The sequence below is a fragment of the Aplidium turbinatum genome, chromosome 8, assembly GCF_918807975.1.
Source record: "Aplidium turbinatum chromosome 8, kaAplTurb1.1, whole genome shotgun sequence".
In the NCBI taxonomy this organism is placed as follows: Eukaryota; Metazoa; Chordata; class Ascidiacea; order Aplousobranchia; family Polyclinidae; genus Aplidium; species Aplidium turbinatum.
The window spans coordinates 11316814-11335420 of NC_137479.1; the positions used below are offsets into that span (position 1 = coordinate 11316814).

The 18607-nt window shown below is 34.4% G+C and overlaps 1 protein-coding gene across 1 annotated transcript; it reads left to right on the top strand.

Annotated features, from left to right (window-relative positions):
• The first annotated feature begins 10805 nt into the window (after positions 1–10805).
• LOC145776058 (uncharacterized) lies at positions 10806–16263 on the top strand. The gene is made up of 6 exons (XM_082587465.1): positions 10806–11202; positions 11368–11658; positions 13812–13957; positions 14482–14650; positions 15675–15777; positions 16062–16263. Exons 1-6 carry the CDS (start codon positions 10806–10808, stop codon positions 16261–16263), a joined length of 1308 nt encoding a protein of 435 aa, XP_082443591.1.
• Positions 16264–18607: the final 2344 nt, after the last annotated feature.

An 18607-nucleotide genomic window follows, 5' to 3' on the forward strand; every position in this document is an offset into this window, starting at 1 on the left:
CAATATAATAAATTGTCAGACCGTTGTTAAAAATTGTGAAGTGCACTTTACATATTTACTGATGATGAAACTATATGAATGCTATGGTTATCTATGGTGATTCAGATTAGCTTTTTGAGCAATGCTTCACGTTTATGATAAACTACACGTAGAAGGGAAATCCAACAGGCGTTTGCACAATATCGTCGTTTAGCGACGTAGATTCGACGAAAGCGGCGTAATAATTAGTAGGCCTACCTGGTATCAATATTGGCTGTTTCTGCAATGTTGCGTTATGACCATGAACGCCACGTGGCTTGAAAAACAACATTATAACGCTGAATGAAACCATGTGCATGAAACTGATAATCTATCTAATAAAATTATCTCTGATGTAAATTCAACGATTGGGCAATGGTATGTCTCAACAAAATTACCAAATATTCCATCATTTTGACGGCTAGAATGCATTGTTGAACCTAAACCGAAAAATATAGATGCGCTGTTCATTCTTAATTTTTGATATTTGTTTATATGTTTAGTGAAAATAAGCTGTCATTCTTGTTATTATATTGAAAACGAAAAGAGCAGTTTGCAAAACGTCTATATTACCATGAATGCGGTTTCATCTATTTTGATTGTCCCTTGCTGTAGGCCTACTCAGGCAAGTTGTAATTATCACAATCTAACTTTTCCAAACTGTGAGCACTATATCTCGATGCGCATTTGTGTATTGTGAGAAAATTTTGATGGTGTCCAAAACTCAAATACTATTTACAAAATAACTCGGTCTCTTACAATATCCTCATATGTCACATCAACAAATACTTTCCTGACTTACCAATAGGCCTAACTAAGGTAATAAAGAAACATTCTACTAACGGACAGTTCAGTGATAAAAAAAATCCAAAAGTTTGATATTTCTTGCAAATGCAAACAATATAAGTTTTTCATAAAAAGATGAAGTTCAATAGCATTACAAGAATTCCATCACCATAATTCAAAAAGAACCTTTCCATTACTTGGGTTGACCCTTGCGATTACCCCGCATATGGGTTATGTTATGTACCACTATAGTTCACCGTACTGCCGATTGCCTAAAGCATGAAAAAAGTTGCATCTGTCTGCGGTTATAAGTTATATTTTTTTCTAAATTGAACTAAAACAGCTATTCGCATTATGAAACAGTTGGATAAGTGCCATAAATCAAACTATGGAATAAGTTTGTATCTCTATAAAAACGCCTGCCTGCAAAATGATACCATGTTCATAAAAATTACTAGATGTACATAACGCAATATACTTTATGATATTATATTTTCTGATTATACATTTCCAGTCCTTGTCACAGACTGCATAATGCTTACTCATTCACTTTCAATGTAACTGAAAGTAGTTGTTAGATAAAACCTATATATATCACACGCGCTATCAAGTAAAAGCGTTCTATTTTACATTGATTGGATTGGCTCAATATGAGATGGCTACTTCTAAACTACACTTATGAAGGCAGAGTCTGCAATTATATGAATTTTTGCAGGTGTTACCTACAATAAATAATGCGATTAATCGAATACAATTCTCACACAACTCGTGAATATGTCTAGTCAATCAGCGCTGACATAATGCTGGATGATGCATTATTGTTTATTGAATAATTTAGTAAATATGCGTAACTTCATTTGTTTGTTATTGTGAGACGAAACTAGGAAGAATGGAAATAGAAATGGATAAAATAAAGGTATTTTTATTCAATGTAAACGCGCTGCCGCGTGTCATTATCTAACTAAAATATCTCTCGCCGCTAGCCTATGTCGATTCATCGTTTTCTGACGTCACGTCCATTCGATAATAAACGATTTCTTTCATGCATTCTCAGTTCAGTTTGGCAGTTACCCGCCTTTCCGTCGATTCAACGTTGCAAGACGTCGCATAAGTTCATATCTTTAGTTTGGTAAACGGAGATAAGATTTCATTGTGACATTGCTATGCAAACTTATATTTCACATGAGACAACTTGACAAGTAAATACACAAGTTTTCACAATTTATGACGAGTTATAGCACATGGAAATGTTACGCTACAATTGCTTTGCGAGGTACTGCATCGCGGTTTAGTTTATCAGTGACAGTGAACCTGGTACAAGAAGCCTCGAATATATTGATTCAACTAAGCTGCATCACGTATAAACGTGGTGGAACGATCGTCCTTTTCACAAAAGCGTGATGTTCTGGTTTATCCTACACAAATGAGAAGCGTATTGCATTTCAAATCTTTACATGTCGACTTGGAAATAAATGTTTACAAGTATATGTGAGAAGCTTTGGGAACATCGACGCCTTTTCTGCTTTTGATAGTGTGTCGGACAAAAGGAAAGATTTGAAACCAAAATCATAATATGTTACAGAGCAGCTTCTATAGTAGGCAATAACGTTGTAGCCTATGCTTTGTTTGATTGAAAGGACATAATTGTCTGCGAAAAACTATTCTCGCTCTAGATGCATTGGCACCAAGTCTTATGTTTAATTTTACGCAATTTCAACCGCAAGCGACGGTAACTCATCGTATCAAAGTTGAAGCTTTTCTTGTATCGACGTCGCTTACAAGCCGTGGTGAGAACAAAAGGTCCACGCATACTGTCAATTTCCTTCACGCTGTGAAGCAGTTAGGATTAACGAGACATGGGCCAAATTAATCACTTTCATCCAGCTGGTGGGAAAATTTTGAACAATAGAATATGAAATATTTCAGAGGATGTGCTGAGAAATGCCTTATATCTCTCAATTTATAACCTTTATTCGCTCAAAATTTCAGCTCAATAGAGGTGAATGAAAGTTAGGAAAAGTCAAGAAATCTCATAGTCGCAGCCTCAGTGGTTTTAGAGATACAACTGTTGATGCAAAAAAGTTGAATTGACAGCCCCCCCCCAACCTTCAAACAGTTAAAACTGAACACACTTCTTAAACTTTTATTGATGATTTGGTGGTAGGAACTTGACATTATCGTTATAATACTAATGTAACTTTTTAAGTTACCTGAACATTAACAATTTAAGTTCTTTTTGTTCTACTTCCTCTGCAGTGGCTGTTTCGTCTTCGAATACTTTAGCAGTTTCTTGGAACACCTCCCTTGTCCCAAACTTCTTCAGGGTACTAGTTTTTCCTGTTTTTACTAGTTTTTTCCATGGTCCTTACGTAAAAGATCATGAACACAAACGAAGAACAGGGAAAATGAGTGCCTTTGTAAGTTTGGATAACTTAGAAATGATCCCAACATTCAACCAAGAAGTATTTTTGAAGAACGAGCTGAATAAATCACAGTTCATATCTTTCCTATCAGACGAGCTGCGAAGAGAAGGTCATGATGTTCGAAACAGTTGGGGAGATGCGGACACTCAAATCGTTTCAGCAGCATTAGAGTATGCAGAAGATAACAACAAAGATGTGGTTGTAGTAGCGGCTGACACTGATATTCTAGCGTTGTTGATGTTTCGCTAGAAAAATGGTATGCATCTCTACATGCTTTCTGATGCTAGCAACAAAGGTGACAAAGAAATCTGGAAAAATGAAGATTTGGTCAAATCAACTGGAGATGTCATTACAAGTCATATTTTGTTCATCCATGCTTGGTCGGGTTGCGATACTACGTGTGCATTGTTTGGACAAGGTAACCTACAATTTGTTTTTGGCAACTAGGAACTTTCATGATAAACTTGGTTTTACTTGCTTGAATGATGTAAATGTTACTTTACGAAATATTGTATTTAGATAAGCCTTATCCTATTCTTTTTAATATAATTGTACACGATGAACATATTCGGAATTGTCTTCGTTCTTTACTTATTTTTCGGTTAAGCTATGCACAGGCTACTTATATCTATAATCTTTTATGTCAGGAAAAACTAGTACCCTGAAGAAGTTTGGGACAAGGGAGGTGTTCCAAGAAACTGCTAAAGTACTCGAAGACGAAACAGCCACTGCAGAGGAAGTAGAACAAAAAGAACTTAAATTGTTAATGTTTAGGTAACTTAAAAAGTTACATTAGTATTATAACGATAATGTCAAGTTCCTACCACCAAATCATCAATAAAAGTTTAAGAAGTGTGTTCAGTTTTAATATACAATTTTTATCTTTTTAGCTATGGTGGGAAAGAAAACTGGGCGATGGAAAATTTGCGCTACCATCAGTTTATGAAGGCAGCAGCAACATCTAAAACGACAATCAAGCCACAGTCTCTCTCTCCAACCAAAAATGCTGCAAAGTATCATTTTCTTCGAATCCATCTGCAGGTGATTGAATGGAAAACACTGATGAGCGTTGAACTAAATCCGCTCGATGGGGGCTGGAAATTATCCAATGGGAGTTACGATCCTATTCTGACAGATTTGAGTGCGGCTCCTGATAACATTCTTCGCTTTGTACGATGTAACTGTAACATCACTAAGAAAATTCCTTGCAGTACCAACGTTTGCAGCTGCAAGCGGCACGGGCTACCATGTGTTTCTGCGTGTAGTAATTGCAATGGAGTGGATTGTGAAAATTATGACAAAGACGAAGTTTCATCAGACGAAGACAGCGTTGGAAGTGACGAGGAAGCGGATAGAAACATATTTGATGTTGAAAAATAAATATCAGATTCAAATTTGGTCAAAATTATTCAAAATCTAGCTTTTTTGAGGTGTTGGTTGCAAAAAAAAAGCGATTTACAAGTCAGGAAAAAAAATCATGAAAACAAAACTTTTGAAACAATTTTACTTAATTTCAAACGCCTTCTACTGATATAATATGTTTGGTTTGACATGTAGATTATTGTTCATAAGTATTTGTAAAGATTGATATTGAATTTTACTATTTACCCTATAACAGTGATATTCGTGATCGTCCATAAAACATTCCTTTTAACCAGTGCATTGTGACGCCATTGCTACTGCAAGTATTAAAATTTTTCTTTGATTTTCTAAATGCTCTGAAAGGTTTACTCAAGTAAGTGAACACAAAACAATATGCACATTGCACAAACCAACGATTGCATTCACTGGAAATTCTCGATTGTCAACATTTACATTTTCTGCACTAGATGGCGCAACATGTGTTTTAAGTAGCCCATCACTCCCCATTAAACTTATTGTAATCAACAAAGTAAAAAACGAAAAGAAAAAGTGGCTTTACTGGGAGTATTCTTGCATTCCATTCATCCCCTAGTATTGAAGAGTAATTACGATATTCCAATCATTCTTGTGACGTCATCATGACGTCACATCCAGAATTTCTTACCAAAATGTTCTCACAAAGCTACAGATTGCGATATTTGAAAAAACAAATCAGAAATCAGTATGGAAGTATTAGAAAAGATGATTATAGTTCATTTCCGTTAGTGGGCGCTAGACGCAAATTTCAAATGCCCCCCATTCCATTTGCTCAAAACCGATTGAAGAGGATTTTGGATATGATGATCTACATAAAATTTCGCTTCTTTTGATACCAAATTTGTTAAGTTACGAATTTTTTCCGGGTCAAACCCTAATATGACTACACTATAACCCATTTGTGCCGAAAGTGAAAGTACTTAAAAAAAAATTTTGAAAATTTAAATATTGCATAATCATGACCTAAAAAACATTTCACAATTAATTTTTTCTTAATTATGTTAGTACCGGTCGAGAAAAAGACCGTTCTACATACAGGACGCTAGGCAAATCCACTATCAAGTTTCGCAAGTTTCTTGAGGGTAATGCGTAGACCTAATCGTTATCGCTCAAAGTGATAAATGGGAAATGTCTTGTCATCGAGCATTTTATTGAAATGAAAATTTACAAAATACGAAGATGAAAAGTAGCAAAGCAACACATCACTGAAACAAGTCATTGGGAAATATGATATTGCTTGAAGCATTTGACATGCAGACCGACATCACATTTTTTGCATCTTGTAGTAGTTATTGCATGGCAATAGGCGCATCGAGTTTGTTTGTCCTGGGCTACCACCCAATGCTCATAGCCTAAGCATGGTAACGTACATCGAATAAAACCTTTTGTGGTCTGCCCCGCTTTCCTTGTTGAGGTGGCTTTCGATGTTGTGACAAGTATATTCTGGCAATATAGCCTATCTTCGAAAAGAAAGCAAACCCATTGAATTGCCTCTATTGCAAATTTCTTGCAGTTGCCATGCATTGTTGACAGAAATATCGAGCATGTATAAAATCAAGCACGAATAACATTTTTTACCTCTCATTGCGATGCGATAGTTCGAAATGTTCTGGTCCATTCTATCAACGTTCACCCCCCCCCCATATGTTCGTAATAGAGCTTGATCATCAAGGTTGTTCAATTTGCACGCGCTTCTTTTCAGAGGATGGTTATCGAGAGGCTTTAGAAGTTGGGTAAACTCCAACCGTATTCGAGCATAAATTTACCACCCTGTTGTCATTCCATTTGCAAACCAGCACGCCCTTGTCGGTATCGGTTCTAAAATCGAACTTATCTCTTCCTTGTTTTTTCAGAGCATCTTTAGCGATCAGCGGACATTTTTCGGTGCTGTTTTCACGAATTGTAGCTGTTGCTTTCATTAATTTTGTCCTCCAGCGTCGTAGCCAATTTCACACTCCTGGAGAAGTTGTCGTAACACAAGTGGAAAAACTTTCTGCCGCAGCTGGCGAGGACATCAGCAAAATTGTTGACAAGGTTTCCTCCAAGGCCTAAACTACTTCGTACTTACCACACCCTTACTTACTTCGCATACGTCACGATGCGCATGTAAAATCGCCAAGAGAATACTAAAAATTTATCAAAAAATTTCAGCAAATTGCGATAAATATGTTATTGTTCTAAAAACAAACACAACTACATTGTTATACAGCGTAGAAATCGTAGGGAATCGCAGTTTGATACCGCTTGATGCGTGGGAATTGATTGCCGCTTTTGCTAACACGTGTGCTTAGCGACCTATATATAGGACACCAATTTTTTGAACCAATTTTTTCAAAAAATTTACTGCCAATTAAATTTAAACATTTGCTGTAAAATATGTTGATACATAACGAATAAAGACAATGACAAATAGTTTTGGAAGCTTATTTGCATGTGCAGATTTATTATCATAATTCGACATGCACCTTCAAAATTTCAGACTTAGCAAAATTGGGAAAATTGAAAATGATGTCAAGCCTCAACCAAAAAAGCTATTTTTAAAAAAAGTGGTGATATATGCTGCAAAAATACTCATAAATATATTTTGACTCCGTCTAAATCTAAAAACTGTACGTGCGAAGAAAAATTTTAATTTGAGTAGGTGTCCTACATATAGGACGCTAGGCATAAATGGGTTACGTTTCCAATGTCACTTCCGAAGTTATTCCGAGGAAAAAATTCTCCCACTCAATCAACACATTCATGTTTTATAACGATTGCTATATAAAATCACTTGCTGAATTTATCTGCAGATGTGGAAAACTATTCTTGTAGATCCTCATATAGGGGTATAAAAAAAAAATTTGGTGAATTTTTTATTCCCCATACTATCATGAAAGGAGGTTTTTCATGTTTTCAAATAAAATATCAGTAACAAAGCTCAACAAGTTAAAAAAAAAGTCACCCTCCGTATTGAAAACGTTTTGACGTAATCTCTTCTTGCGCTCTAATACTGTAAGATATATTAAAGTAAGTGTGTTTTAACTGTTTCCACAGTATTTTAAACTTGAGGAGCTAACAATCTTCAACAATGTAGGCCTACCTCCATTTAAAAAGAAAAAAGATCTTTAAATTCTGTGAAATTCCAAGAAGATAAAACTTCGAAAAGCATACTGTACAACTGTGGATAGTCTCAATCAAATGCTATAAATTTCAAAGAACAGCATATCTTGGATAGTTACAAAGCTTTATCTTCATGTGTGAAAAGCAAAACGGAGAGAGTTGTATTGACAACAGGCGAAGTAAAACAAATATGGAATAAGCCAAATTTGTAATCAACAAGATAAATCAACTGTTGAAAGAAAAATTGACAATGTAATTAAAAAGTATGACAGACATAACCAAAGACCAGGAATGTATGATTTTATTGAGTTGTTCAATATAATACAGTAGATGAAAAAATGAATAATTGTGCCAGGCAGACAAAGAGTTTTATTCACTGCAAATATCAATTACAAGGAGAATAGATCAATTTACATTACAAAATTATGAAATGGAATTATCCAGAAAAGCAAAAATTGTTAAAAGAGAAAGTAACAGTCACAGAAAAGTTTGTTGATCACACCAGCGATGATAAATCAGAAACTGAGGAATATGTGAGAGAAGAAGTGTGTTCCAAAAGTTGTAAAAAAAAATTGGAAAGCCATCCACCTCCCCATACTGAGTTTGCAGTGCTTTTAATGAGCATAGTCAAGTTAGCTACAAGAAAAAACCACAAAGTATGCAAAACCGTGTAAGAAAATGGTATTTCCATATCCACCCATATTAAAGTAGTATTTTCACAGCTGTAATAAAAAAAGAAGACTTAAAAATGAAATTTATAGAAAACTTAAAACATGAACACTGGTGTTTGCACTTTGATGGAACGAACGAGCATGCAGAAACAATAATCGTGTGGTAGATTTAAAAAATGAAAATAATGAACTGAAAAACTTTAAAAATATTGCACTAAAAACCTGTTATTGGATGTCAACGCCATATTTTAAATACATTGTTGAAACATGTCCTGAATAATCATTTTGGTGCAGCGCCATTGAGACTAAATCTCACTCGTTTATTCCAAGACGATCAGAAGACTATCAACAACTCAAAATATCACTCAACATCAGTGCAAAACTTCTAGAGAAAACACAATGCATTGTTGGCGAGATGGCATGGCCTTTCTTGATCATTTAAGCTAATATCAAACTACAAGATTTTCAAAGGCTCATAGAGCTTTCCAAAAGTAATTTTTCACTCACTTCTTGCTCTCAGTAATACAATTTGAAACTCTTGAGCGATTTTAACTTTGCTTGCTTTCAATTTGACAGCAGCATATGCAACAGTGACATAGATAGAAAAAAGATTTTAGGAGGAGGGGGCAAAAACAAACTATTGGGGGGCAAACATATTTTAATGCTTAAAATATACAGTAGAGTGTGTTTAAAACTATATCTGCTGAATGCTGCCATGAATTTGTTAAACGCCATTCAATATGTAATAAAATGTTATTAAAACGTTTTAATGATATTAAAAACATATTTTTTTGGGAAGACAAGATAAAATTATTTTGTATGGGCGATTGCTCCTCAAGCCTCCCCGTGTGGCTACGTTTCTGGTATGCGGATAGCTAAAGCAGCATGTGAGCTGGTTATCTGCACAGTGCTTCAACCCTGCTGATGTTGGCAAATTATCAGAAACGAGTAAGTAGGACTTTGAAGTCATTTAGGTAGTTTTGTCTACAGAGCTAACGCCTATACCAATACAAAATTCAGATATCTGCACCGAGCGTGCACAGATATGCAATGCAAAGATGGACAAAGAAATGCAAAACTTGCTTCCACTTTATAAATACACTGAAAAACTGCATATTAAATGTTTTTTGTTTTTTTTTATGAATGCGCATTACTGAAAGAATAATTTAACCTGTTTGTATACGTAGTTAGTATTGTATAATCAGATGATAGTTTTTGCAATTGGAGGGTGAAGTTTTTTTTATGTAAAATGAAAATTTTCTACATATTTATGATATGAGTAAAACTCCGCAAAATATGATATGGGGATGTAAAGTTAAAAAACTTTTCATACCCTTATTATCCTACAGAACCTGTCAGAGAATAGGCAACCTAATAGCAAGTGGTTGTTTTCAATTCAAGTCAAGAAAACACAGGAATACTGTATACGTGTATAATAACTTAAAGCTAGAAGTCAGTTATATAGATAAATCAAATTGAATGTTTGAAAAATACATGAGTAGTATAATGATCATAACAATATCAGCATTTATATAACGTTAGATCTACTGTAAATCGCAAACTTTAAACCTAGGCACTGTAGGTGACGATGCTGATAAAATTATAAATTCAGTTCTAATTTTCTGTACAATAGAATCATTTTAAACGTGTTCTGACTTCGCCTAAATTTTCAGCTGGAATAGGTTTTAGGCTACAACATTTTTACTTCCAACAGAGATTGATCTTGGTTAATATCAGTGGTAGGGCCAAACCAGTGACTTAAAGCCCTTACAAATATGTAAAACTATCAGGATTAGCTTATGAAGAGGGCTAGGCTACCTGAAAATGCCGTCTGATTTGTCACATTTGCAGATTTTGATTACCGCTACTGTTACTGTCTGACTAAAATTTTCTACAGTTTTTTTACTCTTTGCTGGCTCGTAACAAAATAAAAAATTTGTTGCCTTGACCAAACAGTAGAAAAAGTAAAAGGTAAATTAAAAAACGTCCAATCGATGTTATTGAATGTTTAAAAGTCTAACTGAAACTTTATGAATCATTTTTTTTTCAACACCTGATGATGTTAAAACACATTTTGTCACCTGGGAAAAACAGTAAAGAAGACGTTAAAATATAATGTTAATAAAATTTCATTTAGAATTAGACAGTTACCAAAAGTGGGCAAAATCTAGAAAATTCTGCGGCATATAACAAATCAGACTGCATGTATGAGCTCATACATGATTCTTAATAAAACAACATGTTATAACTATTAATCAAGAAGTTTTTGATCAGGAGACGCCAAACTGTAACAATTATTGAATGATATGCAACAGTGGCACGATGCACATTTACTCAGATCATGTATTTTTATTATTATTAATCTTATTCAGATTCACTTTTATAAATTATTGCTTCTCTATTTAACATGGAGTTTGACTTTCTTAGCTTTAATAACACTCCTGCATATAATAAAGCTTTAAACTTCCCTTACTCTCAAGACAGAAAAGTTCAATATCAACATTTTGGTCTTAATGTCACTTCTTCGGAGCAAGTGCCATGGAATTCCACAAGTCTTTGTGGATTTATTGGTTATTGTGACAATTCTGCATACAATGCTTGCAATGACACGGCAGTGAACACTTGTGAACAATGTAACCAACTTGGAGCTGGTTTGTTCTTGTTTTTTGCCATCATTTTTAGTTTGGTTGATCTTTTGGGAAATTTTGTCATCATTGCTGTTGGAATTCATCTTCATAGAAAAGGAAATGCAAATAAAATGGATGTTTGCAGAAGCTCTCTTGCTGTTGCTGATCTTCTTACAGGTGCAATTGATAAAGTGTAAAAGTATACAAGCATCGCAAAAATTTTAATGTGTGGTAAGCCAACACCTTTTATTTGAATTTTAATCTTCTGGTACCTTGTGTAAGTAGGCTACTGCATTTGCCAAGCAAGGCCCAGTAATTTTGATATTGCTTAATTAATTTCAGGTGTTCAGGTTTTGGTGGTCACCATGTATAATTACAGTTGGTCAACAAGCTTGACATCACTGGAACTTGACAGAAGACAGTTGGAACTACGCGGATCTGTGCAAGCATTCTTGGGATCATTTTTGTATATGATCATATACACTTCATCAATCTATCATTTGTTATACATGAGTTTGCAGAGACTTTATGCAATCACTAAACCGATACGTTATAACTGGGAGAGTATGAAAAGTGTTTATACTGGACTGATTATAGTTTGGGCATTAGCTATAATATCAGCTACAGTACCAGGTAAGAAATGTAGGGTTAAAATTCCTTTGCTTGTTCAAAGTGTAACTCTAAAGACACCAACTAATATTCTATACCAGTGCTTCTTAACTTTTTTCTTTGTTGGCACCACTTTAAAATCACCAACCTGTTCTCGCACACCCTTCTAGAATGGCTCAAAAGTAATGTTGTTTGCATGTGTAAGGAACAAAACCATTGCTTCTTTAAGTATAATTTTTATTCACGTAACTGACAATGTAATAACAAAATATGATGCTTTCCTCATACGAGGGATCTGAATATTATGTTTTTTTTTTATGTTGATGTGTCTCTAACCAGCTCTACGATTTAACGCCTGTTTCCCGTATTGCGAGGGCTGGAGGCCAACAATTGTTTTTTCTGTTTTATGTCGTTTCGTCACGCCACCGGTTCTGAAGGTCGACCAAGACAAAATCCGCTAACCGCAGATCTTTTTCAATATATCCTCGAGGAATAATCTTCCACGTAATTTAGCCAACGCTTCTTAGGACGTCCTCAAGGGTTGTTCCTATAGACGTTAAATTATTGAATTTTTTTTGGCCACTCGAACGCAGCCTTCTTCATCTCATGAAATCTCCAAGCTGATGGATGCCAAGCCTGAATCTCAGCTCTTCCATTGTCACCCGCTCAGAAAGGCACCTGAAACAGATCCATCGTATTATGGCATTATCATTACAGTGTAGCCGATTTCGCTTTTTGACATGTGATAGGCCAGGTCTCACTTGCATGTAATATAACACACCTCACACACATACTATTTACGTGACCACAACTACCAAAGGGAATGCCTTTGTCCATAAGGATAGGGATGAGCTTACGGAAACTCTTCCAGGCCAATTGCGACGACATTCAAACAACCTCCAAACCATGTCACCAAGATAGCAAAAGGCATGTACGACAGAGCATTCTGCATTACCCTTTGTCAGTAGTTGGCTTTGAAACTTACTTTATTTCTTCACAATGTAGATAATAACGACCTGTTTTAGCCTGATGGCGAGTTTGCTGTGGTAATAGTGGTTTGCACTAGTTTTCGGAACATAATTCTCCTGATTTCTTAATTATTTTTTTATGATTAGCCCTAGTATCTTAGCATCCCCGGACCCCTAAAGAACAGCTCTCGCACCTCTAATGCATGCGAGCACCCTCGGTTAAGAACCCCAGCTTTATACTGCATTACACATATTTTTTTTACTTTTACGAATGACTACAATGTGTTTTTGTCTTAACTTGTAACATTGCAAAATCTGTAACACTGCTGGCTGCAATAACTTTTGTTTCGAACATAGTTTTTGTGTATTGGCATATACAGCATAAAAGCTAGCATTTCTCAAAAGTGTTAAAATAATCTTTCGGTGTTTGTTAAGGTATTGAGGAAGTTATATCCTGTTTCTTAGTAAGCCCTGGTTTTACTAAAGTTTTAAGATATCGCTGTTCCCGTGTATATTTAAATGTTTGGTGATTGTAAGGTAAGGGATTCCCCTGTTTTCTCTGTTTCTGTTTTCGCGCCCCTGCACATTTCAAAGTTTATGGCAGGAATAAAAACTTTCAGCTATAGATCTTTTGCAATCGTAGAGCTCTGATTTTAATCATCAAGTGGCTAATTATTATCATATAGTTTTGGGAGAGATTTTGCTTTTTGTGCCAAAGACAGGCAAGACACTACAATACAACAGAGTTGAGCTGCAGTATAACAATATATTTTACATATTTGCGAATAGTTTTAACAGTCAAACGTTATAAATATTTTCAGATTCCTGATGAGGGCATTAAGCCGAAAACGTTGGATTGTTAAAACTATTTGTAAATTTATAAAATATACTGTTACACTGCTCAACCCTGTTGTATATTTATTGTCAGTAACCTAATGTCAGTAACTACTATACAGAGGAGTTGAAGTATACGTTGTCTGTGTAAAACTATAATACCCGTTTCAGAATTGAAGTAACATGTACTTGCACTAATAAAAATTGTTTATTTGTATGCATGTTGACTTTGATATTTTATTAATATGAAATATTTGAATAAAAATACAAAAGTGTTATCTATAGTAATGTTATATTTGTTATTTTAAGATGTTACACAAAGAAAATTATGTAATTTAAAGACTTGTAAAATGTGTCCTTTAATTTTGTTTTCAGATTGGTTTCCACAACAACTGACATGCAGTTACATTGTGCCTGCCTTTATGTACTTACCAACACTTAAAAAGATCACTGAAGTTCAAGATTACACTGCAATAGTTATTTGGGTGATTGTGTTTTATGCTTTCCCATATATTCTTATGGTAAATAATAATCTTTTTGAATAGATTCATCTGTTTGAAGTGAGAAATATTTTCACTGTACCGGTACGTTAAATTTGCCCATAAAAAGTTCCATTTTTACACGTTAATTACACATCATTAGCTTTTACGAGGTAAATGATATAAAGTTGTCTTGCAAAGACCAAAATAAAGAAGTTTTTTTAAGTAGGTTATAATGTTACATCATTTTTAAGAAACATGCGACAGATGAAAAGATGTTGAGATAAAAAAGATATCGTTTAAACAAAATAAAAATTAAGATATTTTTTGAAACCAAGCTTGGGGAGCAGTACAGCTGACAAAATTCTTATATGAGCTACACGAGTTTAGAATAACTTAAAAGCATCTTATGATTTTGTAATTAGCCTATTTTTAACCGCACTCGGTTTACTGTTAAGAGAATTGTTAATAGTAAAATTTAACGTAAAAAGTAAAACCACCACACGTTTTTTAAAGGTTGAAATTTGCCTCAACTCTGTTGCATTTTATTAGTTTTGATGTTTCAGACTATTTCAACCATATCTTGCGGAATAATACTGAAAGCGAATTTGAACAAAAAAAGTCAAAAGTTTACTGACAGCAGCTTGCAACATAGATCAGAGGCAGAGAAGAAACAAAAACTTGCTGTCGTGACAACAATTGGTATTATGCAATTGGGATTCACAATAACTTTACGTAAGTTTCAAAACATAATGTTCAAAGCAGCTTATAACTTTTTCAAAACAGTTGTTTCATGTTCACTTCAGCTCCATATCCGAGTATGGAGAGATTCGTGCGATGCTCGATCGCATATACTGTACGTTGTGGTAAAGTCTGTCGAGAACACTCGTGCTATCTTCGGAAGAAATTCTTGACTCAGTTCGTGGACACAAATTTTGTTTGTTTATTATCAACACAGAAAATTTCTTTACAGTACATGTAAGCCTGAATACAACCGAAAAAATATTTCGTTTGTCACGTTAACTTCCATGATGATGACTTGATGGATGTGAAGTTGTCCCAGCATTTTCCGAAGGTTACGTCATGTGCTTTTACACTCTTCTAGTCAAGTGATTCAAAGTTCACTTTTGTGAAGATTGCGTCAATTTAATTGCATAAGTTTCAATGACTTGAAACAATGAATGACCAACAAATTTTAAAGAAAGTTACCATGCTACCTGGAGATACGGCCTGATTTGCTACCTTCTACAGAATTTTCCAACTTTTGGTAATTGTCTGAATGAATTTATTTCTAAAAATAATATTTAAACGTCTTCTTTACCGATTTCCCAAAGTTACAAAATGCGTTATAACATCATCAGGCTTTGAAAAACAAAGACAATTTGATTTATAAAATTTCAGTCAAACTGTTAACCTCTCATTAATAGTTCAATTGGACGTTTTTAGTTTACTTTTTCACTGCTTCCACAAGGCAACAAAAACCTTTCATATCATTACGAGTCAGTCAAAATATTACAAAATTTTAGTCAAACAGTAGCAGTAGCGGTAATCAAAATCTGCAAATGTGAGAAATCAGGCCTCATCTCTAAGTAGCCATGGTGTTACTCAAGTAGTTATTGATCAGTTTTTCCACAACGTTATTTTTTTACAGTATGTTTGTGATAATTTAAATGTATCATTTCTTAAGAATTCCATGTCGTGTTGAAATAAGGATTGATGTTGAATAGTTTGAAATTTTGTTAAATCTTATTTCTTTCAGTTCCGTATTTTGTTGTCCTATTTCTCTCATACTCTGGTCAACTTACTTGCGAGAACATGTCGACACCTTATTTCATCTCTTTCTATCTCTCAATGTGCAACAGGTCAGAAATCGTTGATAGTGTGACGTAAAGCACCTTTTAGACTATCTGATATAAGGAGCAGAATTTTAAATGTTCAGTTTATTAAGCAAAAATCTGTAAAATTTTAAAAACTATAGGCTCATATAAATCTTGTGAATTTATTTTTTTTAGTTTGGTCAACATCTCATCCTAACTTTAGCTCGATTCGAGCTATGTCCAATCTTTTACTCGCCATTTTTAAATTTTGTAGCATCAATCAACTTTTCAACCATAAGCTCACATAAATCTTGTAATTTTGTTTTCAGTTTGGTCAACGTCGTAGTATACAGCTTGCGGGATCAAGCTTTTCGAAAAAATGCAAAAAATATATTTTCCACATGCTTTTCTACCTGTTCTCAACATCAAAGAACAACCTTACCCGTTGGTTTGATTCCTTGTGGAAAAGTCAGAGAATTGGTTCATACAAATGTCACGAATAATGCAATTGAAATGTCAGGAGCAGCTTAGTTAGAAACTTGCAGCTTGGGAGAGGAGGATCGTGACGTCACAAGATATGATGTCTGCATAACTTGACAACTGTATGCTGAAAATATTGTAATTTGGTTTAAAATCAAAGGTTGACTGATTTTATTTTGAGATTATAACAACTTCCAAATAAATTTCGTATCAATTTGTCATTGAAAAATGAAAATCATATCCTATAACTTGCCATGTTTTCACCCCTCAATGTAGTAGGTTGGAACAACTTCAAGAAAAGAAACTAGTAAATTCGAAAGGACTAAATTTAAACGTTGCTTTCGATTACTCGGAGTTTGTGCAAAGGTGTACAGAACAATATGCTATTGAAAACACAACAAACGCCATACCGTGTGGCGTCGTACAACACCAACATATGAATACATGCAGAAAAGTAGTGTAGGCCAACTCAACTCCATATTGTATTGTGATATGGTATGTTTCAATGGAATATATGGTATACATAATTGTAAATACAGCATTCATAACGTTTTGCGTTTGAGTAGATACAAACATGGCAATATTTGCTGTTAATTCTTCAAAGTTTCGAGGAAAATCACACTCAAAGTTGATTACCAGGGAGTTGCGTTAGTTTATTGGCAGCTTTGTTGTGATGACTTTAGTCTTCTGTAAATATAAGCACAAATTATTTATGGATTCAGTAGTAGGGTGGCTCGTTTTTGAACTTTTTTTTTTAATTCTCTCCTGGTAGTGGGAAAATGGTGCCAAGGAGTGAGAAAACGCTCATGACAAAATTTGAAATTCGTAACAAATTGTCTTCAGCCTCCTCATGGGGTCCAAAAATCGAAAAATGGGGTCAAAAACGCAATTTTTTCCAAAAATATTTTTAGTTTAGGTAGATACAATATTGTTTAGATATATCTAATTAACCTAAGAAAAACAATTGGAGTCATTTGAACTATTCCTTCAGCTTCCTCACAGCTTCTGAAAATTTCCATTTTGCTTAAAATTTTTACATTTTTGTGGGTGGTTGCATAATACGTAATTGCGTTAGACATTTTGCCAACTATAAAACGTCATTGTATTTCTCTTTATAAACCTGCCCTGAGCTGTTGCGTCATTTTTTAATGAAATTGGGTTAATTTGGTAAGAAAAAGTGACGTCTTTTATTTAATTTTACGTCACTGACGAAGTTTTTAGTTATGTAACCACAAACAAAAATGCGAAATTTTCAAGAAAATGGAAGGTTTCAGAAGCTGTGAGGAAGCTGAAGGAATAGTTCAAATGACTTCAATTTTTTTAGGTTAATTAGTTATATCTAAACAATATTGTATCTACCCAAACTAAAAATATTTTTAAAAAATTGCGTTTTTGACCTTATTTTTCGATTTTTGAGCCCCATGAGGAGGCTGAAGACAATTTGTTACGAATCTCAAATTTTGTCATGATTGTTTTCTCACTCATTGGCACCATTTTCCCACTACCAGGAGAGAATTAAAAAAAAAGTTCAAAAACGAGTCACCCTATTCAGTAGGTAGTTATTATTTAGTCGGATATTATTGAAATTAACCAGCATACAACCGCACGTATTCTTCATCTTGCATCTTTTGAAGGTTACTAGACCAGTAAGCAATAAACAACTATTTCTTTGGTTCTAATCAACTTGATAATCACCAAATAGCCATTTATATCATCATCATCATTTTGTTCCTTCCTCGTATGGAGGGTTGGATACAATGCGCCATTGTTCTCGACCATGAGCTGTGCATACTGCACATTCATAAGTTAATTTTGTCCATTTTGTGATGTTTGTTGTCCAAATCATTCTTGGTCTGCCTTTACTTCTTTTACCGTTTATCTTCCCTTCTATTAATGATCTTTGTAATGAATTTTGCCTTATTGTGTGTCCGAAATACTTCAATTTTCTTCTTTTGACTATTTGTAAGAGCATTTTGCTTGAATTGAATTTGGAGAGTACTTCATCGTTAGTGATCTTTTGTTTCCATGAAATTTTTAACATTTGCCTGTATGTCCAGAGCTCGAAGGGATTGATCCGTTTCTCCATTTTTTGTGACATTGTCCAAGTTTCAGAATTGTATAATAGGGTCGACCAGATATAGCATTTTAAGATCCTGAGACGAGTTGATAAATTTAAACGTTGATTGGTTAAAATATTTTTCATTTTTCCAAATGTAGTTCTTGCAATTTCTATCCGTCTAAGAGTTTCATGGTCACACCTCCCATCTTCAGTTATTAAATGACCAAGATATGAAAAAGATTTTACTTTTTGTATAATTTCGTTGTCAATTATAATTTGGAGTACTGAAGTGTCTGGTGATTTTGAGATTATCATTGATTTGGTCTTTTTAGCGTT